We start from the raw sequence: 23,388 nt of genomic DNA on the forward strand, positions 1-23,388 counted from the left end.
GGTGGCAGAAGACCAGATTATTGAGGAAGGAGCAAAATTCCCAAGGAAGAGGTTTGGTAGCCCCATCACAGAAAAAACTCAGGATCTTCCCAAGGTCTTTAAAAATATTATAGCAACTGTGGAATGAAATAGATCAGGACTGGGGGCCTGGGGGATTACAGACAAGCTTTCCCCTCTATGCTGTTTCCTCTCTATGCTGTTGAAATTGTCTCTGCTCAAAATTTGCTACTTGTGCTGTGGGAGAAACTTACATGAATTACAAAAATTACGTATTTTCTCATGCAGTAAATAGCAGCTGGGGGGATTCTAATCAGGAAAATGGTATGGGGAAAGGGTTAACCCCCCAACAGCATGGTCCCAATCCAATTTTTGCTACTTTTTTTAAGTAGGTGATTTGGATCTGCCCTGTCAAGTTTAGTTACCCCCATTGCGCACTCATATGCAGTGAAGGATTTCACAGGATAGTGGCTGCATTTGTAGCACTGTGACTAGCAGGTGTGCCCTGTGAGTGACGCATAAAATTAAAGTTCAAAAGAAAGGAAGGTTGAATAGAAAGGAGTTGAATAGCTAATGGATCACATCTTCCAACTCCAGGGAAGAAATGAAGGATCACTTAATGTAGATTTTTGAATAGGCCAACAGCCAGCCTTCCCTTAAGCTGCATGGCTGTGCAGCTGAAATCAAAGCCCCACATAGCTTCCCTTTCAGCTATCCGGAGCTCGGCAATGATGATGTCATCAACAAGCACTCTGAAGCTACCCTCATGCAACCACAGTAGAGATCCATGCACATCCCCAAAATTAGAGGGAACATTGTCAACAACCAAAAGAGATTTGTATCTGTTGCAGCTCTGAAAATCAATTGTAGTTCAGTCCTTTGCAGTCATAGGACTCATGACTCATAGGACACAAGACTCACGTCAGGTTACATCTGCACCTGCTCATTGTCCTGTAATTTCCCCCTGTAAAGACTGCAGTGCCTTCATAGTCCCCCTTTCATTCTGTGTCCTGTGTCTGTTGCTCATCTGTTTCTGAGCAGGTTTAAAGGTTGGTGCTTTATTAAGCAGCATGCTGATGACTGATCCTTTCGGTTAGTTTGAACAAATGCTCCTCATCCCAGTCATTTACCTGCTTCTACTCCTCCACAACCTGAATCTTTTTTCCACAATGACATGGGGGGGGGGGGAGAGATGAATTAAATGATAATGTGTTTAAGTTCATTTTGAGTAGGGGATTTGGAAGCCCTGCTGTAGAGATCTTTCCCCAAGGGATTAGATGGTATCACTGCAGCTTCGGTTTTAAGAGAATCAGAGAAAAGTGATATCAAACAGATGGAGGTAGTAATTGCATTTTTTAAATAGAAGCAGTTTTTTTTTATTGCATTACTCAATAAGTTCATTTCAAATAATGCTAGTGGTGACACTGGGCCAGTCACTATCTCTTAGCCTAACTGATTATTGGATAAATGGGGAGAGACTGAACCATGTACACCACGCTAGCTCCTTAGAAAAAGGTTGTATAGCATATTAATGCAGTAAATATGGCCATTTCACACATTATCTCGTCACAAGCCTGGCTTTGCAAAGAATTATGCATGTAACCAGGAGCTGCAGCCAATCCTCACTCTGTGATGAGTACCTCTGTAAGACAGTGGTCACGTTCACACATTACACATTGAAAAATCTTAGCTGTACACCTAAAAATGAGGTCTGGTTGGATCTGATGAAATATATTCATTTTGCATGAGTGTAACTCCCCTAAATGTATTGAGGGCCCAATCCTATCCCACCAGGAATGTGCCAAAGCCACTTCGTCGAGTCTTTAGTCCCAAGTCTCTCTCCCCCAACTCGAGTAGTAAACAAGTCATAATGAGGGCTATTGCGACTCATTCAGAGGCATTTTTAGAGTCCAAGTCTTTTCAAAAAGCGAGTCAAGCTGTGGAAGTGGCAAAAAAAGCAAGCATCAAGCACACAAAACAGAGTTGCAAGCACACAGAAGCGAGTTTTGACTCGAGTCTTTTTGCGTCTTTTCATTTTTAGGGTAACACCCCCGAGTCACAAGTCAGTGTCCATGTTTTTGACATGTATGACTCAAGTTCGTACAAGTCACTAAAAATGTGTGTTTTCGCTACTTGTGTCCAAATCATCCCATCCCTGTATCCAACTTTCAAGCTCTGGTGCAGCCTCAGTGCAGCCTAAGGTAGAGGACAAATGTTCCCCTACAGGAGTCCTCTGTACCTGCCCCCCACCAAAGAATGCAGCACACACTACCTCCCATGGGCATAGCTGCCTCACTGCTGGAACGTTGGAAAGGATTGGGCCCTCCGTTTATTCTACCTGAAAGGTAGAATAACTTTTATAATTTTTATCATATTATGTTTGCTCACAGAGTCCATTCATAAGAACAAATTGTTGTGGTAAGAATGTGGGTTCAGACAGAATCTGGCTGAGGACTAATTTTTAACTGGGATTGTATTCTGAGTTGAGGCTTGAGCAAAGTTCTTTGTATCCCTCTCCTTGCTGGTGTGAACGGCAACAGTCAGATTTCTTACTTGATGCAGCTGATGATGTATTTGTCAGGACACAGGTGTGAATCCTTATGGTTGACTGGAGCTGTGGTGCATGGCTGGACGAGAGGGGGGCCTTTAGTCTCGTGGTTCGATGATTTCCTCAGCACCCAGACTTTGAGTGCTGCCAAGCAGCTGATGGCCTTTCTGGGCATGGGCTGGGCTGAAAGTGGGAACGAGATAAGAGGAAGTGGGGAGACAAGATAAGGGTTGAGTAGAAAGCTGATAGAGTGTGGAGGAGAGGGAGAGAAAGCAATGTCACACCTGGAGAAGGAGTGAGGGGATTGCATATTGAGGGAAGAGAAAGAGAGGAAAGCTCAGAAGAGACCATGGAAGATAATTGAATAGGGAGAAGGGAAGGAAACCAGCATAGTGGGTGGGCCAGGGAGACAATGCCAATCCCCAGCAGCCCGCCAGACAAAGAAGCTCAGTCTCTCTGGCAGATAGCCAGAAGCTGGTGGCAGGACTAAACAACTAAAGGTCTTGAGTCCTGCATACTTGTTTTCTCCATGAGGTGGTCCTCTGGCACTAAATCTTCTGGAGACACTTCACGTTCCTTTGCTTATTGTAGCAAACTGCAGAGGGCCAGAGGGCATCCTTGGCAGTCATACCCGTTTTCTGGGGCTCCATGGCAAAGGAAAGGCTACCTGGTCCCCTCTGTGGTTAGTATTCCCTATTGGGGAAGAGCCTTCCTTTCTCCGAAAGGTTTGGGGAGCTCCTGCTGATGTGTTTGCATTCTGGTTTTGTTTCGGTTTGTTTGTGCACTGCTCATTTTTTACTACTGTGGCATTTTTAATGATTTATTAAAATGTTGCTATTTTATCTGGTTTGTGCTTTTAGCTGATGCTCATCACTTTGAGTGCTTTCTGGCAAGAATAGCAGCCCTCAAATAAACGAATACAATCAAAAAGCCTGCTGGCAGTCCAGATTTAGTGCAGCTGAACGCACGTTCAGCAGTTCTTGAGTCCATCATTCGACTGACATAACGTTTGTGGATTCATCAAATGTGCTCTTGTGTATGCAGGCTGTGATTTACGCTTGGCCTTAGTGTGCTGTTCTTGACAGATCACACTGAAGCCCACAAATCACGGCACCTTGCATCATCCCTCCCTGCACTCCCCGGGGTCTCAGTTAATTCCTGCCCGCATTATGATAATCCAGCCACAGAAGAAGATTGTCCGTGTTAAATGACCCAGATTTTCTCTGCAGTCATATGGTGAGTGGGATAGTAGGACAAATTCACAACTGGGGAAATGTAAATGAGCTTGTCAGAGAGAGAGGGTGATGCCTCCTTTATGTAGCCACCTGCTTTCAGCTGTCATGATGAGAAATAAGGAAGGCAGAAGTTTGCACATGGACCGGAATGCACATCATTTAATATAGTGCATCATCCACAGACATGGCGCTTTGCAGAGTTATGCCAGCAAAGGACAGATCCCTGTCCCAAACAGTTTGCAATCCAAAGGTGGACAGTGCCGCAGAAAACAAAGGGAAGAGAGGATGAGAGAAGACTAATACAAGTTGCATATACTTTTGGCTTGGTTTCAGCCAGGGATAAGGATTATGTGGGCTTAATCCTAGTTAAGAGTAGCAAAACTAGCAAAATGCCTGGCTATATGAACTTGAGCCTGGAGGAGGAGGATGGGGCGAAGGACATGGTTTTTCCCTCAGTGCTTAATACCCTTCTCATATTACAGTGTCTCAGTAATCCTTACAGTACTGCTCTAAAGTGCTGTCATCCCCTTTAGTCCAGGTGGGACTGAATCAGAGAGAGAGAGAGAGAGAGAGAGCTGCCTTTTGAGCTTTTAATGTATAGTTTGGATAAGTGATAGTGAGTCATTTATTTGAATGTTCTAGCAAGATCTACAAAAACCCCAGTGGCATACCTGGGGAGGCAAGGGGTGCAAATGCCCCAGGTGCCAGGCTTAGGGGTGGTGCTGTGCCACCATCTACTCCCCCCAGCAGGCCCTCCATGGCACTCAGCGCTTTGATATCATCATGCTGATAAGAGGGCCACCCCCTAAGGGCTTCCCTGGCCCTCAGAACACCTTCTGGGGACAGAAAATATTAACTTCTGGTTTTCAACCTCCAAAAGCTTTACAAAGCCAGGGAGGCCACGCACAATGACTCCAAAGGAGTGGGAGAAGGGCTGGTAAGGATTATTAAACATCAAAATACCAGGAAACAGCAGATTATAACAGATAATCCAGAATTCAAATTCAAAACCCAGGGAGTGGACATTTGAAACCAGAAAATGGATGGGCCAAATGCCTGTAAGTAAAGAGGAGGCTTCATGAAATAACAATTGCTTAATTTCTTGAAACAACAAAACGATTCTGAAACTCAAGACTTTCTACAGCCATCTCCCTCGGAGGGCCAAAACAGATGTTAACACAGGATGGGACATCATCTGTAATCAGAGTTCCTGACTTTTCTCCATTAAAGCAGTTGCAGGTGATTCTGCTCTTAAGTAAAACATGGGCTCTCTTTGTGTATATATTTAATCCTCCCCCTGTGCCATTCTTTTGATCCAAATCAGTGGTTAAAAGGTGAAGGTGGAAGAATCTTTCTGTCCTCTGCTCTTGTGCACAAAAAGAGGAGGCTTATGAGCCCAAGACTCACTGCAGCTCATTTTCATGTTGCTAAACCATGGATCAACATTGTGCTTGACCCATGCTTCTGTCTTGTGGATTAGTAGAGATGCATTTTGGGAAGTGTGCTGCTTATACGTACATTCAGACTCCATGCAGGTTTGGGTAATCCAAGTGATTTATTTATTAGAAACAGCTCACTGGCAGGTCTTGAAACATAGGGCTTTAGCAGGACTTCCCCTAAGAAAAGGGAATCTGGAAGCTGGGTTGACCTTAAGGAGACAGTGAGCAGTTAATTCATAAAATTAATATAATATGGGAGGAGATATGGAGAACATCTCACCTTCCTTGGCCCCTGCAGAGGACCACTCCACTTTTTGGATGCACTCCACTTTTTTGAATGCACTCTACTTTTTGGATGCTCAGTAAGAGAGAGATATCAGCACTGTTTTCTTCTAAATTTTGTAAAGAATGACCCACTTGTTACATGGGTGAGGTCATGCCTACCAGCATGACAAAAAATTGATAATGCAGTTTTAAAGAACTGAAAAGGTGCTTTGTCTAGGAGCCCTGATGCAGGATCTAAGTAAAGACCTTGAAGTTGGCTATTGGAAGTGAGTTGCCCCCAGCAGACTGATCCGTTTTAGAGAAGATCAGTTTAATGAAAAGCCTGTTTCTGCAAACACACAAAGACAATACTTAAAGTAGCCGGACTGGAGATGGGACTTTGCTGTAAACAACACAGTGAGAGTCTCTTGACCATGAGAAGAGTCATGTGACAAGATGAGAGCCAATGACCAGGGTAAATCAACTCTTGGCATCTGAGTAGCTCCTTTGTGTGACTGTGTCCTGGTGGAGATCTGCAGGAGAGCTTCACAGTTAAATGATTGGAGATCTCTCTAATTCTCTCCATCTCTCTCCCTCCCTGCGCAGATGAAATCATGCAACAGGAAATCAGGCCTCTCGTTGCCGTGGATATCATCGAGCAGCTTCACCGGCAATTTGCCATCTTGTCAGGTAAGGATTGGGATTCAATTGCATTATATTGGGTATAACTCACCCACTTAATTTCCCTGTTAAAGGTACGAAGGCCCTCCTTTGACTACCAAGTGCTCTTTAGGGCTGCCAGGTTTCCAGAGGCTCAAAAGAGCCATGGACCTCCCAGGTGCTGCCTGGTAGACTGAGATCCAAGCCTCTGATCTCCAGTGCAGAATCATTCCCATCTTTCCACACATATGCTTTATACTGGACCTTTTGAGGGTTCCCTTCCCCTTTTAATGGGATCCTCCAGAGCAGTGCTGGGGGCTGTAGTTTGAAGGGGAAATTAGCATAATTTCTGAATGTTCATGGAAGGAGTTTCAGTGCATGCCCAGACTTCTTTTGAGACAAGCCATATTTCTTATGCCTGTCTTGAAGTTCAGCTCTCAGTTACTGGGCAGCCTCAGGCTGCAATCCTATCCACACTTCCCTGGGAGTAAGCCCCATTGTCTATAATGGGACTTATCTCAGAGTAGGCAGGCATAGGATTGGGCTCTCAGACAATAATTTAAATCAGGGATCCCCTAATTTTCAGCTCCAGGGTTGCATCAATCAGTCTTGCTCTAATAGTGGAATGGAGCAGGTCAATTATAGAAAATAATATATACACTGTGTGCATCACTCTTAAGAATTTTCACAATTGAAAAAAAAAAATATTTGCAGAGTATGAGCATCCGAGGGGCTATTTGCTGTTTCTGACTGCAATCCAAGCCACACTTCTCTGGGAGTAAGCCCCACTGGTTCTAATAGAACTTACTTCTCAGTAGAATTGTGCTTTCTGTCTCTTGACCTCTCAGCAAGAGCAACCCAGCCCAGCAGTCACTTCATTCAGCAGAAGGGCGAAGGTACATGTTGGCAGGTGGGGGGAGAAAAAGATTGGAGTACACATAATTATAATGTCATTGGTCTCAGTGGATCTAAGTGGGTCAAAATGTTTTGGTGGGCCAGATGTGATCCAATGGTTCTAGTTTGGGGACCTCTGATGTAAACTACAGTTTAAATCAGTGCTGGCATCAGGCAGCTGGGGACCCTGGAACAAAACCCTGCTCTGTGTCCCTCACAGTGCCCTCTTGGGGACAACAATGCTGCCGCCAGTACTGAAGAAACAAGTGTTCCTGGCTGGGTTAGCCTTCTGATGGGTGTAGGCTCTTAACCAGTGCCAGATCTGGCCAACCTCTGATACAACCACATTTACGGCCCAATCCTGTTGAGGATCTGTGCCAGCAGAACACGCTTTCTGCCAGTGTGCACTGCTGTAAAAGTTCTGTAAAGCGCTTTGTGGCAGTGCAAGGCCCAGGTGTGCCAGTGGGAAGGCCAGAGCCTTCTTGCTAGCACTGGCAGAGTGATAGAGGCCCGCTGGAGCAAGTAGATTGGGGAGGGTACTGAGCAGGGTTGGGGATGAGTGGATCAGGTCCAGGAGGGGTGGGTTCAGCCGAATCCCAAGGCCTGATCCACCTGCATGGGCCAACGCGGAATCGCAGGTGCAGGTTCAAAATACCCCATGTACGTATATAGCCTGCACTTGCGCTCCTGACTCACCACACAGGATTGGACTGGGCTGTTAGATTATTGCAAATGAGCGTGGGAGGGTTATGGCCTTGCGCATTTCTCTTCCCCTCTTGTGATGAAAATCCCAAATTGTTTTTCCCCCCTGTCTATTGTTCACCTGTTCAGGTCCTCTTCAGGGGCTTCTTAGATGACTCAGCATCCTGAAGGCGTTGTTGAGTTATTCAAAGACCATAGCTACGTTTGCCCTATTTTGTTCTTGTTTACTGTTTAAGCGTCTTTTTCTTCCTCTGCTGCTCAGTAAGAAAAGGGGACTTAACTTTGAGGCAGCTCATTCGATGGTGAAGTCCACCAGATATCCAGGTGTGGGAAATTCAAGGGATCCCAAGTATCCAACCTTGCAGTTTAAATTGTGTTAATGCCCACAGGATATAAACCGCAGGATCATGTACATCCTTTTGCACATTTTGCCCAGGTAAAATGTCAGGAGCATCTGATGCTCCATAGGAGCATGTCCACCCATCCTGCTAAAGAGTATGAAGACCAAGAACCTGAAACAGTGTGAGTAAGTTGGGTAGGCAAAATCCCCAGAGGAGTCACATCAGGTTTTGTTTTGTTTGGTTTTGCCACTTGCATTCTAACACCCTTGCCATCTCCCCCTTTTTGGATATCAGTGCCTTGTGTTTACCATTGCCATTTACCTCCATTGCTTTTATATTCTTATTGTCTTTTAAGAAACTTCTGGTATTTTCTTTCCCTTTACTGGTCTCTGTTTACTTAAGACAAAGCAGGTTGCCATGTCTTTTGGACCACCCCATTTTCCTACTGTCTGATTTTGAGGGGGCTTCTTGTATTTTGGGGCTTCTTATTAACCTGGGAAGAAGTTTTCTGCAAGGCAGCCTCCTTCTGTCCAGACTCTCTAGCTGTAGGTGATAGTGGCAAAAACTACTATTCCCTAATTCCTTCCCAGCTTTCCCTGTAAAAGCAGGGATATGGGTGCCAGTTACTAATGTCTAGGCACTGTGCCCATCTTGCCGTCTGTCTTCCCTTACTCCTTTAATGCTCATCCTTTGTGCATCTGAGGAAGAGATTGAAAGCTCCTGCTTTTGATTTTAAACAAACCCGCAGCTCTGTGTGTTATCCAAACTCAAACAACTGGATGGGAAAATAATCCTCACCAACTACAGTTCTCAAGCTGTAACAGTTAACACATGGCATAAAACTGATATAAATATGTAATGTGGGCAAGGCCTTCATTGTGTGAAAAAGGTGTAATAGGAAGGCATGTGCCCTTACTAAAGCCACAGCAAAGGCTGTCACTGATGCTTTGATAGATCATAAAAATATGCCCGTGAAAAAAGGGAATTGCTGTCCACCAGCTTTCCGTTTCATCAGGGTCTGTGATGACTTATAATTATGTCCCTGCCGTGTACAAAGGAGGCCTGTATGCTACCTGCATCTATGTTGGCAACCTTCAGTCTCGGAAGACTATAGTATCGTGCTCTGAAAGGTGGTTCTGGAACAGCGTCTAGTGTGGCTGAAAAGGCCGATTCGGGAGTGACAATCCCTTCCACACTGGGAGCAAGTGCAGTCTGTCCCTGGTCTGTCTCCCTGGCTAGGGGCCTTCCTTCTTTGCCTCTTAGCCTCAGTCTGTTGGCCAAGTGTCTCTTCAAACTGGGAAAGGCCATGCTGCACAGCCTGCCTCCAAGCGGGCCGCTCAGAGGCCAGCGTTTCCCACCTGTTGAGGTCCACTCCTAAGGCCTTCAGATCTCTTTTGAAGATGTCTTTGTATCGCAGCTGTGGTCTACCTGTAGGGCGCTTTCCTTGCACGAGTTCTCCATAGAGGAGATCCTTTGGGATCCGGCCATCATCCATTCTCACAACATGACTGAGCCAATGCAGGCATCTCTGTTTCAGCAGTGCATACATGCTAGGGATTCCAGCTCGTTCCAGGACTGTGTTGTTTGAAACCTGCATCTATGACTGATCCCATTATATGCATCAGGTATTTGCAAGACAAATGGTCACCAAGGATATTCAGGGGAATCTCACTTCCTTAGTTTGCTAAAGACTTGCTTTTACCATGTCTTTGAAGTCAACTTAGTGCCCTCTCTACTTTAATGAAAGAAAGAAACATCTTTAAAAACACACACAGAACAAAGGACTATTATTTCATCAGGGAGAAATCATTGAGGTTAAAGGTAGTTTGGCAGTGGAACAGAGAGATTCTTCCTCACTGGAGACTAGATGACCTTTCAGGTTCCTTCCAACTCTGATTATTTCAATCTATTGCCTCCGTTTGTTCTGAAAGAACTGGTGGCATTTTGCTTTTTTTTTTTTTTTTAAGACGAAGGGCACAATCCTAACCCCTTATGTCAGTGCTTTCCAGCACTGACATAAGGGCAATGTAGCTCTGAGGTAAGGGAACAAACCTTCCCTTACTTTGAGGAGGCCTCCGTGAGTGACACCCAACTGCAGGATGCAGCACACATCCCATTGGCACCGCTTTGCTACTGCTGGAAAGTACTGACATAAGGGGTTAGGATTGCACCCTAAGATGCCTAAAATAATGTGTGTATAGAAGCTTTCCACATGTCGAACCTGGCGTAGCACAAAAACTAGATGGAAGGGAATTGCTAAAGGGTAGGTGGGAGGAAGGCATGCAGTTATATGTTCTGTTCTACCATGTAAAGCATCCAGTTGTAACTAGAGCTGAATTTTTACCAAAATATTCATGTTCTTTGAACATACGAAGTATCCTTCCATGGAGTCAGACCATTGGTCTGTCTAGCCCATTATTGGCTGCACTGACAGTCAGTGACTCTCCAGGGTTGCAGACTGGGTCTTTCCCAGCCCTGCCGGAAGGAGCTGCCAGGGATTTATCTTGGGACCTTCTGCATGCAAAGCATGTGCCTACCTCTGAGCTACTACCTCATTTCATTCTGCTACAAGAAAGCAGTTCCACAGAGGCAGCTATAAAGGGTTGGGTTTTCTTGTAGGGTTTGAATACTGGAGACTTGCAGAATGCAGACTTGGATCCTTCTCCAACTACACAGCCCTCCCCCCTTTCTAGCGTCCCATCTTCCCACCTATTCAGGGCAAAGCACCAGGCCTCTCTCCCACCGGGCGCCCACCCCGCCCGGCAGCTCTGTACCTGTATTTTCAGCTTTGTATTTTTAATGGCGCTGAGCTATGTGCTATGCGACCTACCTGAAATTAGCTCGCAAGGCACTTAGTGCCTCCTGTCCCACAGTTTGAGAGGGGTATAGATTATCTATTAAATCCAGGTCTACAGAGCTTGCGTCCTAAGTACACTTCTGTACTGCAGCGAGTCATGGACTCTGCTCACAACAGGAGAGGAAACTGAACACTTTCCACATGCGCTGCCTCCAACGCATTCTCGGCATCACCTGGCAGGACATAGTTCCTAACAACACAGTCCTGGAACGTGCTGGAATCCCTAGCATGTATGCACTGTTGAAACAGAGACGCCTGCGTTAGCTCGGTCATGTCGTGAGAATGGATGATGGCCGGATCCCAAAGGATCTCCTCTATGGAGAACACATGCAGGGAAAGCACCCTATAGGTAGACCACAGCTGCGATACAAGGATATCTGCAAGAGGGATCTGAAGGCCTTAGGAGTGGACCTCAACAGGTGGGAAACCCTGGCCTCTGAGCGGCCCGCTTGGAGGCAGGCTGTGCAGCATGGCCTTTCCCAGTTTGAAGAGACACTTGGCCAACAGACTGAGGCAAAGAGGCAAAGAAGGAAGGCCCATAGCCAGGGAGACAGACCAGGGACAGACTGCACTTGCTCCCAGTGTGGAAGGGATTGTCACTCCCGAATTGGCCTTTTCAGCCACACTAGACGCTGTTCCAGAACCACCATTCAGAGCGCGATACCAGAGTCTTTTGAGACTGAAGGTTGCCGACAACAAGCTTATACAAAATTACAATTAATTTCCCCAAAGATTCCCATTCCTGCATTCCTTTTACAGCGACAAATAGAAATTACTATTGTTGATAGTTTATGTATCTGTATGTTACTCCACTTTATAAAAAGACAAAAGGAAAAGGGTTGTTTCCTACAAAACGCCATTTTTTTTAAAAGAGTGAATTCCTTTGGCAAGTCCCTTTTTAAGTAAAATGCATTGGAGTTACAACTTTGAACAATCTGCAGTCAATCTTTGAGCAAAGCAAATAAAAGCAATGTTTTAAAAATTTCCAATGTGCTTTAAGAACCAATTAAACAAAAGGCCCCTTTCCAGAAGAAAAGGATTGACTGCAGTGTCCTGACTGCTGAGAAACCTGCAAGAATTTGCATAATCCGAACACAATGAACACTGTAGCAAGTATTATTTTAATTGGGGGGGGCACTCCAGAGAGAGAGAGAGAGTACCAATGATAGCTATTTACTCCCCCCCTCCCAGTTATCATTGATGGACCTCCCTTTGCTGCTGTTAGCTGGGTGGGTACATAAAATGATCTGAGAACCTGCAGCCTTAAGTGGATAAGAGTGGGTGCTCGGCCTTTAGTACTAATGCCAACAGTCAAGGCTCAGCGCTGTTCCCCCGACATGCCACTTGTCATTGTGCTGTCCTTGGAGGTACCACTGGAAGTAATGGGCTGGGTTCGTCAGAGTGAATTGCTCAAGTTTTCATTCATCCGGATTCAGCTTCCTCCCGACATACTGTAGCAGTTGTATACTGAGTGGGGCCCAAATACATCCTGTGTCTAACACACATTGCATGTCAAGGCATACACCTGAACACTGAAGTATCATTCAGTGCGCAGCCAACCATTTCAAATGCTGCCACTGCCAAGACAATACTTGAAGCTGTTACCAAGAGATTGCAGGACAGTTATGTTTTTCTCATATATCTTCCACCTAAAGAGCAATCAGCTTCTTGACTTTTGTTGAGGAATTGCTATTGCTCCGTAAAGGAATGCAACACATACCCAGCAGAATAGAGTCCTCAACCTCACCCTCAGTACAGCTAGAGGGTGGGCAGGCTCAGGAATGATCAAGGGTGCAAAAATTTGGGTGTCACAAATATGTCTGTATGTGAAACTCTACTCATATGTGGAACTTTGGAGGATGGGATCCACAACCAGAGTGGATCTACCAAATCTACAATTTGAGTAACTCAGAAGTTTGGGTTCCAGCATTTTGAAAATTTAATGATTAATTAAATCACTCTGCTTTGATTGCTTAAATTATTGTGAGGGATCACACAAGAAGCCTGGTATTTCCAGCTCTCCATGTTCTTTTCTTTCTAGACCCAGAACATTACCAGTCTTGTCCACAAGGTGTCACTAATTCCTTCCCAGTAAGGGATGTGTGAAAGGAATCAGTGGTGTAGCACTAAGTTTTGCAGGGAGCTGCACCATGGTGTGCAAGTGGCCCCTCCCTCTCCTTTTGAAGCCATTCCCGATTGAGGGAGCAAAATGAAGACATTGCCTCTGTTTTGCTCCCACTGCCAGGAATGGCTTTGAAGGGGAGGGCCACTTGTGGTGCACCTCCCTGCAAATCTTAGTGCTTTGCACCCCCTCTAGCTATGCCACTGGAAGGAATTTCTGGGCCAGGCACCATACATCATAGTCACACTGCAATTTTTCAATTTGGGAAATGCTTCTGTGAAGAAAATAGTGTTAAGCCACCAGATAGACTGTCATATGAGTTTGTTACATACATGTGTATCTCACTGCACACAGGCATACTATACACATGGTGGCAAGTTGCAGCTAATTGCAGTTTCCCAGCACGTATAACCCCAGTGAAGCACACACGTGTCCAGGCATACACAACAATCGACATGTGGTTTGTATGCTTTTTCCTATGGAAAATGATTTCAAGTTTAGTAAAAGCAAAACATGTGAAGTGCCTCCAGGTAAAAACTGCTTTGAATGTTAGTGATGTCCTCAAATACAGTCAACCTGGGTGGACCATTTTTTTCATATTCCACATGTACACTGGCTCCCCGAGTTACAGACAGCACGTTGGCACTTTTGTGCAGGTGCAATACATCCTTTGATGGTGCTTTTGCACAAGCGTGATTGTCAGCAAGAACTGGCTGTTTTAACTCTGTGCGTTTCGACTTCTGTACAGACCCCTTGAACTTTACCCGGTGGTTCTCAAATGATTTAGCACCAGGCCCCACTTTTTTAAATGGCACTCTACCAGGACCCACTAAGTTTTTTTGAGCCTTTATGAGACAAAGGGCGCAATCTAAAGTGCGCCTTATGCCAGCCCAAGTCCCTTGGGTCGGCATAAGAGGGTTGCAAACGTGCCATATAGCACGTTTGCGCCTCCTCGTGGGGAAGCCAGGCTGGCACTCCAAGAAGCTCTGGCTTGCGGAGGCTGGCATAAGCCTCTGCCGCAGCTTCCCTGCAGCTGCTTGTGTCGGCGCACTCGCGCCAGCACAAGCAGCAAAGGTAGGTGTGGGGGGCGGGGAGGAGGAGGGAAGGAGGTGTTTCTGGGTGGGGGGAGGGTGGGTGATGGGCGGCCCCGGGGGCAGGCATGTGGGGAGCCGGAGGCGGGGCTGGGACCCGGCAGTTATACCTGATCCCCATCCCCACAGAGAACACAGTGGCTTCAAGCCGCTCTGCTCTCCTCGGACTTGTGCTACTTCCAGAGGTGGCACAGGTCCGCGGTGTCCCATTGGGGCCAGCAGCCCTTACCCAGGGGTAAGGGGAAGAGTATCCCCTTGCCTCTGACTGAGCTGCTGCTGCCCACAAACCTGCATTGGATGCAGCGCAAGCCTCCTGGCTTGCCTGCTCCAGCACAGGTTTGGGTTGCTCCCTAAAAGGTGATCTTGAAAAAAATCTTTCTTTCTTTCTTTCCGTCCGTCCGTCCGTCCGTCTTCCGTCTTCCGTCTTTATCTATTTGCTAAGCCTGATCCATTTCTCTTAATGAGGCAGGCATAATGAATAGCGTCCAGGCTTGGGAGGCTTTATTATGTGACCCAAACGTCACCTGTCCCCACTACCTGTCATTGACAGACTTGGAAAAAACACACCAGAAAAAAAAGATGCTCAAATATCTACTTTGTTTATGGAGGCTTGTAAATTGCAAGAACTCAACTCTTTGCAGGGCAGTTATCAACTCTTTGATTTATGAATAGCCTCAGGGCTTGAGGCAATTAGTTGTCCAATGTTACCATCACCTTTGTTTTCATTGGAGGCTCTGTGGGACCCAGCAGAAATCAGGTCATGTCCCACCACAGTTTCAGAAACGCTGACCTAACTGGTATACAGGTAGGGGACTTGGCTCAGTCCTATGGGGGACTTGCACTGCCAGAACTAGTGTTTCAGCACCGCAAGGTCCTTTATGGCTGTTTCAAATGATATGCCATGCAGTGCAGTTGGGCTGTGGCTGTGCACCAGCAGCCTATCAATGACCCCTGTCTCCAGTAAGTGTGGGAAGGAGGAGGGAGTTGGGGGTGGGTAGAAAGGGGCAGGGAGGAGGAGGAATGGGATGGAGACTGGGCAGGGAGGGGATGGATCTAGGCCAGGGATGGGGTGGTATTGGCAGTTGCATTGCTGTCGACATCCTATCTCACTTCCTGGCCTCAGTCTGCTTTCCTAGGTCCACTGAGGCCTGCTGCAGCAAAGTAGCTGGCATAGGTCTGAGTGGATCCTGGAGAGCAACAAGGGTTCACCCTGGGCGAGGGAACAAATGTTCCCTTGCCTGACAGAAACCTCTGGATTTGCTGCCTGCAGGATGCAGTGTGTGCTCCAAAGGTGTGGCTGCGTTGGTGGGGGAAGGGATTTGGGTAGGATTGAGCTGTCCATGTGTCATTTGTATCTGTGGGCAAATCCATGGATTTTATATTAACTTTATACCGGTTTCACTGTCATGTCTTCTGCAAAGAATCCTGGAAACTGCATTACTTTTTGGAATCTCTAGCCCCCTTTGAGAACTACAGGTATAGCTCCCAGGGTACACTGGAGAGAGGGAATGACTATTCACCACCCTTCCCTTCTGCTAACTTGGAAGACTGGGTGGTTGCAGTTTCTCCCTCCTGTTTCCCACCCCAGTCCTTTCATCTATCTCCCTTCCCCCGCCTGGTGTCAGGATCAGGACCCTGGTAGTAGGGTACTGCAGACAAGTGAAACTGTCATGGCCCTGTTTCATTTCCCAGCTCAGCAGCTGGATTAGAGATAAAGGAACAGTCCTAGGGTTGCAGTCTGGCCGTCCTGATATAGACGAGTCCCACTTCCTGAACGTGTGCATTTGTATTTTTAGGGTCCAAAAGTCATTGTGAAATCATCTGAATATAGACTGGCTGACAGGAAACCTCCTGTTCCTTCTGTGGGTTTCTGTCTGATCAAGCAGACAGAGCAGAACACTTGTCTGACATGAGCAAGACAGTAACTGCCCACCCAAGGCTGAAGAGAGACAGTTTGGCAACCAGGCCACCACCCACAACCTGAGATCCATTTGGGGGCAAGGGCAGATCCAAGAGGGGGACCATGGGTTTGTGCCCCCCCAAACTGACGCCAGAGGGGAAGGGCGTCTACTGGGATAGGAAACAACCCAAGCACAGCTGGGAGTCCAGGTCTAACCACTTGGAAGAGGCGGAATGGGAACCCAGGTCTAATCGGCAGGTAGATCTGGGCTCCAAGTCCAGGCAGGAGGCTAGATCTACCTGAGCAGCAAACCGACCACAGAGGCCAGTTCAACCAGGAACCTAGGTCTACCTGGCAGGGTCTACCTAGGTCCAGACAGGAGCCCAGGTCTACTTGCTCAGCGAACCTTGGCCATGGAGGACAATATGTTCAACCTTGAGCCCAGGTCTACCTGCCTGGTTGACCTGGGCTCTGGAGTTAGTAGTGCTCATGGCCCCCTCCAAACACTGAATCTGCCCTGTTGGGGGAGGCGTTATCTCTCATCAAGCCTGAGTTGCAAAACCAGGCTTGCCCCAGACTGATTTTTTAAAGGAAAGATTCTAAGCCACCTGAAGATTTCTTACTCTTTCCGAAAGTCCTGTCCTATCTTCCTTGCTACCTAGTTCCACTTCTCCTGCAAACCCCAACGCAGGACCTACTTTTTCATTGAGGTGTTGCACTGATTATTGAAGAGGCTAAATACACATTACATGTGTAGCCAAACCTGACAGACGCTACCCCGTATTTTTTTTCAAGGAAAAGTCACTTTGAGAGAGGGTCATTTGATGCCAAGCAGTAACAGGGAAAGGGGTTAAGCCCTTTCCTCTCCAACCACCCACTCCCAAAGTGGCTATTCTTGTTGCAAGTAAATAAAATTCTCTGTGAAGTGTAGTAGGTCCTTAGTCCTTATCCCCAACTAAATGAAGTCGAAGGGTATACACCTTTCCATTCATCCCTTGTTTCCTTCCTTGATTCCCCCACTAGACCCACTGGTGAAAATTTAGAATGTAAGCTCCTCAGGGCAGGGATCAAGCACACTGGGAGCAATTAGCTCAGTTACAGAGTACTGAATAATTGGTTACCAAAGATGTTTTACCTTGCTTCCGTTTGGAGTTTCTGACTGAATGGTAGCAATTTACTGAAACCCCATTGATAAGAGAGAATGATGGTTATGATCTATGAAATGATTTTGCCTGCTGAGAGCTTGTTTCTCTTGCAGGAGGAAGAGGGATAGATGGGGCACCGATCATCACCTTTCCTGAGTATGCAGGTTTCAGTGAGATCTCCGACGAGGATTTTCTGAATGTCGTAACATATTTAACCAGTGTTCCCAGGTAAGTCTGAGTCCTCTTGCTATCTTCTCCTTTGCTTTTGGCCCCATTCACTTTCTTTGGGGCAAGTCCAAATAGCAGTTTCTCACCCTTCCCATTATGACATATGTACCCAACCCCAGTGGTAACTGTGAGAGTCTCCAGTCAAAAGGAGTTCCAGTTCCATCAGCTTTATAAAGTGGTGGGAATCGGAGTGACACCCATTCCGAATTTTATTCATTGTTCAAATCTTGGGGGCTTAGTCTGTACTAAATATATTTTTTTTAAAGTCATTTATTATGGATGGAGTTTGTCCCTAACTTTTGTGAAGCTAGAATTGTGTGTCCAACCAAACTTCAAACTGTTTGAAGATCTTCAGGGTATATGAATCTTGGATCAAATACATATTTGCTTATGGCAAGCACAGGTGAATGCAGAAATAAGTACTGATGAGCCTCCTCTGTAAAGTATTTAAATTCAACATTTGGAACGGTTGAACGGCCCGATCCTATTGGTGCCATACACCACTGGAACAACTGTTCTGGTGGCATAAAGCATTTCCAACTGTTGCAATAGGTGACGCGCCAGAACATGCAGCCTGACCTCTGCTGCAAGCAGCGATGCGCAGCTGGCTCCATGCACTAGCAACCTCTGAACACCCACTGCCGCTGGTAGGTGTGCACAGAGGGTAGAAAAAAAGGCAATGGGTGGGCCCCTTAGAATGGGGTAGTGATGCAGGCAGGAAGTTACAAGTATCTTGTGGTCTTGTGTGCTCACTGAGACAGCTGGTGGGCCGCTGTGAGTTACAGGAAGCTGGACTAGATGGGCTGTGGTCCTGATCCAGAAGGGTTCTTCTTATGTTCTTGTGTTCAATGAGGAGGGCAATCAGGACTGGGAAGGGGGTGGTTTTAGCAGTGGTGGCATCGATCAAATCTTATCCCCTTTCCTGGCCTTGATCCTCCAACCCACTTCCATGCAGATTTGTGCCAACTATAGAGCTGGCACAGGTTCAAATAGATTTGGCAGCTCAGCATGTGCCTACTCCAGGGCAAGAGAACAAATATTCCCTTACCCCAAGGAGGCATCATGTTGTCATTGCTGCGTTGCAGTGCAAAGTTAGTTCGGATTGGGCTGGAAGTCTGACCATGACAATTGTGGGAGTCAGCTTGAATGAGCCCTTTTCTTGGGCACTGAGGACCTTCTGCCAAAGTCTTGCTGACAAGGAGTCTGGTATCCTTGCTCCTCTGCTAGGAGCAGGGCTTTCTCTAGAGCAGCCCCAGCATTGTGGAACTCACCACTAAGAGAGGTTTGTCTCTCCTATTCTGAAAATAGAATCAAACTTTTTTTTGTTTGTTTTGTTTTGTTAGCCCTTGGAAATGAGCAGCTTTTTCTTCTTGATTTTCCAGTGGATTTCATTGCTGTGTTTGTTGTTGCTCTTGTGTTTCTGCGTTTATCGTTGGTTGGTTTATTTTGTATTTTATGGTGGTTTTATGAGTTTTTCTGAAATTAATACTGAAATTTAACCTTTTGAAATTAATATGGAAAAGCAGTATATAAATGTTTTTAAATGAATAAATAATAAAATCTCTGCATGTTCTAATTGGATGCCCTCCCGCCCCTGACTTGACTGCATGCTTTGACATTACAGCATCAGTATCTGCTTCTTGACCTGCTGTGGAGCTACAATGTCTGACCAGTGTAATACAGGCATATCTGGTATCCGCTGATCTGGTTCTCTGTGCCCCCCCCCACCCATTACCTTTATCTTCTTTACCTTGTCGCCAAGCAAGTCTGTGTCTTCCTTTTACTGAATGCTAAAACAGGAATGTGAAAGGCAGGAAGGCAGGCAGCCTGAAGACTGAGGGGTACACAGTCAGAAAGATAACAGGAAGCAAATCTGCTTCCTGTTAATATCTCTTCCTCTAGTGTGCAGGCTGCCTACCTGCCTACCTTTTGCATTCCTGCTTTAGCATTCAGTAAAAGGAAGACACAGATGTGCTTGACACCAGGATAAAGATTACACAGGCCAACATACATTTTGCTTCCTTAAACGTTACACCAATTCCTGGGTATATTTGGGGTGCTGATTCCAAAAACAGCATCTGTTTTGCCCTATCACAACTAGTTTTGGAGACACGGCATAGCCTCTTTAGTGAATGGTTCAAGCAGCTTCCTCATGAGGAAGCCTACACCATGGCTTCCTCATAAGGAAGCTGCTTGAACCATTCACTAATGAGGCTATACTATATCTCCAAAACTAGACGTGATAAGGCAAAAAGGATGTCATTTTTGGAATCGGCACCCTAAATTCATTTCAAACCACCATAAAGTTTGGGAAAAACTTTTCTGACCCTCAGTTTTGTAGGCCTGTATTATTATATATTATAACCAATTATAACAAAAGAAATGGGTGGGTGGGGGCCTGTGGAGAAGTATTGTACTTCTCCGTACAAGGTCCCCTTTTATCTGCAGTTTCCATAGCCACATGGGGCAGCGTATCAGTTTACTTTGATCGGTGCGTAGAGTGACACATTACAGGTGACATGAAACTTCTGCTAAAAATTGATATTCAGCTGCAATTTCTCCCACCAACACATGGAATAGCTTGCCCTGTGTCATGGTTTACATTTGGAGCTGACCTGCCCCCTTCTGGGCTGATCGGGGCAGGAAATGATATCACGAGACAGAGCTAGTTCTTCCACAGAGTAGTCTATGGGCTATTGCAGTTTTATGAAGACTGAGTCAGTGTTAGGAGGTGTTATGACTGTGTTATGAAGACAGACTAGTAGCTGTTGATAGACTTGTCCTTCATGGGCTTGTCCAATCACCCATTATTCTAGGACAGTGTTTCTCAACCAGTGGTACCACTGATGATACTTGAGGTAGTGTCTGGTGGTGGTTGTGGGAACCCCCAGGGTGACCAGATGTCATAACTGCAAAAGAGGACAAGGCACCCCCAAATGTAGGACATCTAAGAAAAATGTAGGACACAGCTTTTTCCTTTTTCTGTCCTGAATTTCTCACCAATCAGTTTCATTGGCACTAGTATTTTATTTGCACTCCCCCTGGTGCTTGTATTGTGCAAGGAGGAGAAGACTTCCTTCTGCTCTTTCCACACCATGCACAGTTTTATAAGTCTCAATCATGTCTCTCCTCAATTGCCTTTTCCTTCTAACCTAGCAAATTATGCCGTATGCCAAACTGTTCACATTGCCATGGTTTCTGGCAGCAGCTGCAAAGCAGTCAAAGTGATATGGTGGATAAAATATTCATGTTTTGTCGAAGCTGCTAACCTGATGCTTGGGCGGAAGGGGGGAAAAAGAAAGGAAGGGGACAGATTGGCTTGCATCTTCCTGCATGCACAGCTCTGGCTCTAGTTTATTCACACTGTCCCTGGCTTTCCTGCTTGTTAAGAATGAGCTCGGAGCGTGCTGTAGAGGATGTGTTTTTGCTGCAGTACCATTGCTTGGAACAGGGTTGCCTTCGTGTAACCCCATATACCTGCTTTGGATATTTTGCAGTCTGGAGGCTGCCAGCATCGGATTCATCATCATCATAGACAGACGGCGGGACAAATGGAGTGCGGTAAAGGCCTCCCTCACACGGATAGCAGTAAGTGCCTGGAATTTAATTTTTTTGCTGCTGTTTACCTGCCACAAATTGCGACTTTCTTTACATGCATTTTTTTCATTTAAGCTATGCTCTTTTGGTTACTTCTGCAGTGTGCTCCCTTCCCTACCTTAAAGATTTCTGCCACCCTTGCATGCTAACAAGCAGAGGTTGCCAAGGCAGCAGTATGGCGAGGTACCCAACAGTTGTTTCTTCCTAATGAATGAGATTGTTCTGATCCAGGACAGAGAAAAGGGCATGACTGTTTCTCCAGCACCCTGCAGTGTGCAAACTGCTTCATAGTTCTAATCTCATTAAGAAATGGGGCAGTGCAGGGGCTGCGAATGTCACCTGGGAAGTCCCCAGCTCAAGTCTGATCTCTGATCTTCGATACCAGCTGACTAAGTAACCTTTGGTAAGCTCCTTTCTCTCAACCTCAGTTTCCACAAGCTCCCCCTCCCCCACAAGCACACAAACACTGCAGTAACACTGAGAAGTCTTACAGCATTGTAAGGATACTGAGGAAGAAACTAGACATGACATTGGATGCATATGGAGTGCCCTCCCCAAGTTTTTACTTTAATGCAACTACGGGGAGGGGCACTGAATTTTATTGTAACAGGGGGGGAGATGCTTAACTCTTTCCCTGCAAGGCATTTTCCTGATCAAATTTTCCCTGCCTAACCACTTTGAAGAGAAATACTGGGTCCAATTAAAAGCAGCTTGGGAAGAACGATTTTGTTTGGAAAAATGAACCACCACATCCCCACCCTATTCCACTGCTCAAAAAACATTCAGAGCTCCTTACAACAGCATTTGAAGTAAAAGCAAAAACTGTTGGGAGACATTTCACGTGTTTCCCCATGACTTAATCTGGTTTGGCCATGAGATCACGTGTGTGCGAACAATGAGAAAAATGCTAAAAAGGCTTGGGCTGAACGATAGGACCAGTTTGCACATGCATGTGTTTCACTTCTGGGCTGTTGCACCTTGTGGTGACCTGTATGTGTGCAATGGGCCATCTGGCTTAATTGCCTCTGATAGTTCATGACATGCAGTGTCAGCTCTGACATTTCAGCGCAGGTGATTAGCCATTCAGCAGATAGATACCAATCAGGCATTGAATAATCAAGCACTGAGCATGAACATGTGAAGCAGTGGGTGAGAGTTCATGGGTTGTGAGTGCTTGCATACCTCCCACAGGGGGTGCTTTTTGAAGGACTCCAGGGGGTGGCTCTGTCTCACCTGCCTCCCCACCAATTGCATGTCCCTGGTGTGAAGCAGCCTGTCGTGAGATGTCAAAGTACACCAGTGAGCTTTGCAGCTAAAAAGGTGGCTCAGCCTTAAGAAAGGGACACCTGCAATTTTGATAAGCCATGCTTTATTGCTAGTTGTTATGCTTTTATGGCTTTGGTTTCACAGCTGCTTAGTCCCATGGTTTTTCTTGTATGTTTTGATGAAGTTTTATGGGTGGCTTTATGGTTTTATGGTGGTTTTATAAGAATCATGCGCGTGCTACTGTTTGTGTCGTCAGCCTCTTGTGAACGAAGCTTTGCTCCCCTTCACTTCCCTTCCCATCCCTTCATCTACTCTTGCAGCAGTTTACTTCTTCCACATCACTGACAGCAGCCAAAGGGAGGGGGAGCTCCACTTTTCCATCTCCTGAAGAGATGGCAGAGAGATGTGAAGCCTGGGGCACCCCTTGTCAACTTCACTGTCAGCCTTTCAGTCCATTCCATGGGCAAGCCAGCCTGTGTCAACGTAAGAGGAAATAAGTTATGGAACCTGAATCAGCCTTTCTAAATACTGTGAGCAGCATGGGACAGGAGCACCATGCTTAAAGTTCTTCCTGTTCCCTGCTTCTTATGGGTTTATCACCTGGTGGGCCTGGCTTCAGTGGTGCTTCCTAAGGGGGAGATTCTCCAGAGGTGTCACAGACGCTCCATTGTTCCAGGACACCCGAAGCATCTCCTCCCCCTTCCTCGCCAGGAGTTGCAGGCCCAGTTCCTTCCCTTGTTGATGTTTTCATGCCTCTTCTAGGGAGCATTTCCTGGGAACCTGCAGTTGGTCTTCGTCCTGCGGCCGTCCCGTTTCATCCAAAGGGCAATCGCTGACATCGGCATCAAACTGTATCGTGATGACTTTAAAATGAAGGTACCGGTAAGCACTTTTTGTCGTCGTTTCTGGAGTGCTTTGGCAGTTGCTGAGTCTTAAGAACATAAGAACAGCCCCACTGGGTCAGGCCATAGGCCCATCTAGTCCAGCTTCCTGTATCTCACAGCGGCCCACCAAATGCCCCAGGGAGCACACCAGATAACAAGAGACCTCATCCTGGTGCCCTCCCTTGCATCTGGCATTCTGACTTAGCCCATTTCTAAAA

General features: G+C 46.3%; 1 protein-coding gene across 1 annotated transcript in view; it reads left to right on the forward strand.

Moving 5' to 3' along the window:
• The window catches only part of LOC136646006 (guanine nucleotide exchange factor DBS-like), a 221,996-nt gene that overhangs the window by 52,554 nt on the left and 146,054 nt on the right, over nt 1–23,388 (forward strand). Inside the window, exons 2-5 of the mRNA XM_066622524.1 lie at nt 6,090–6,173; nt 17,309–17,423; nt 20,921–21,011; nt 23,049–23,168. Of these exons, the coding sequence (XP_066478621.1) occupies nt 6,090–6,173; nt 17,309–17,423; nt 20,921–21,011; nt 23,049–23,168 (410 nt within the window). The remainder of the gene's footprint in view (nt 1–6,089; nt 6,174–17,308; nt 17,424–20,920; nt 21,012–23,048; nt 23,169–23,388) is intronic.

This window comes from Tiliqua scincoides, chromosome 3, assembly GCF_035046505.1.
Source record: "Tiliqua scincoides isolate rTilSci1 chromosome 3, rTilSci1.hap2, whole genome shotgun sequence".
In the NCBI taxonomy this organism is placed as follows: domain Eukaryota; kingdom Metazoa; phylum Chordata; class Lepidosauria; order Squamata; family Scincidae; genus Tiliqua; species Tiliqua scincoides.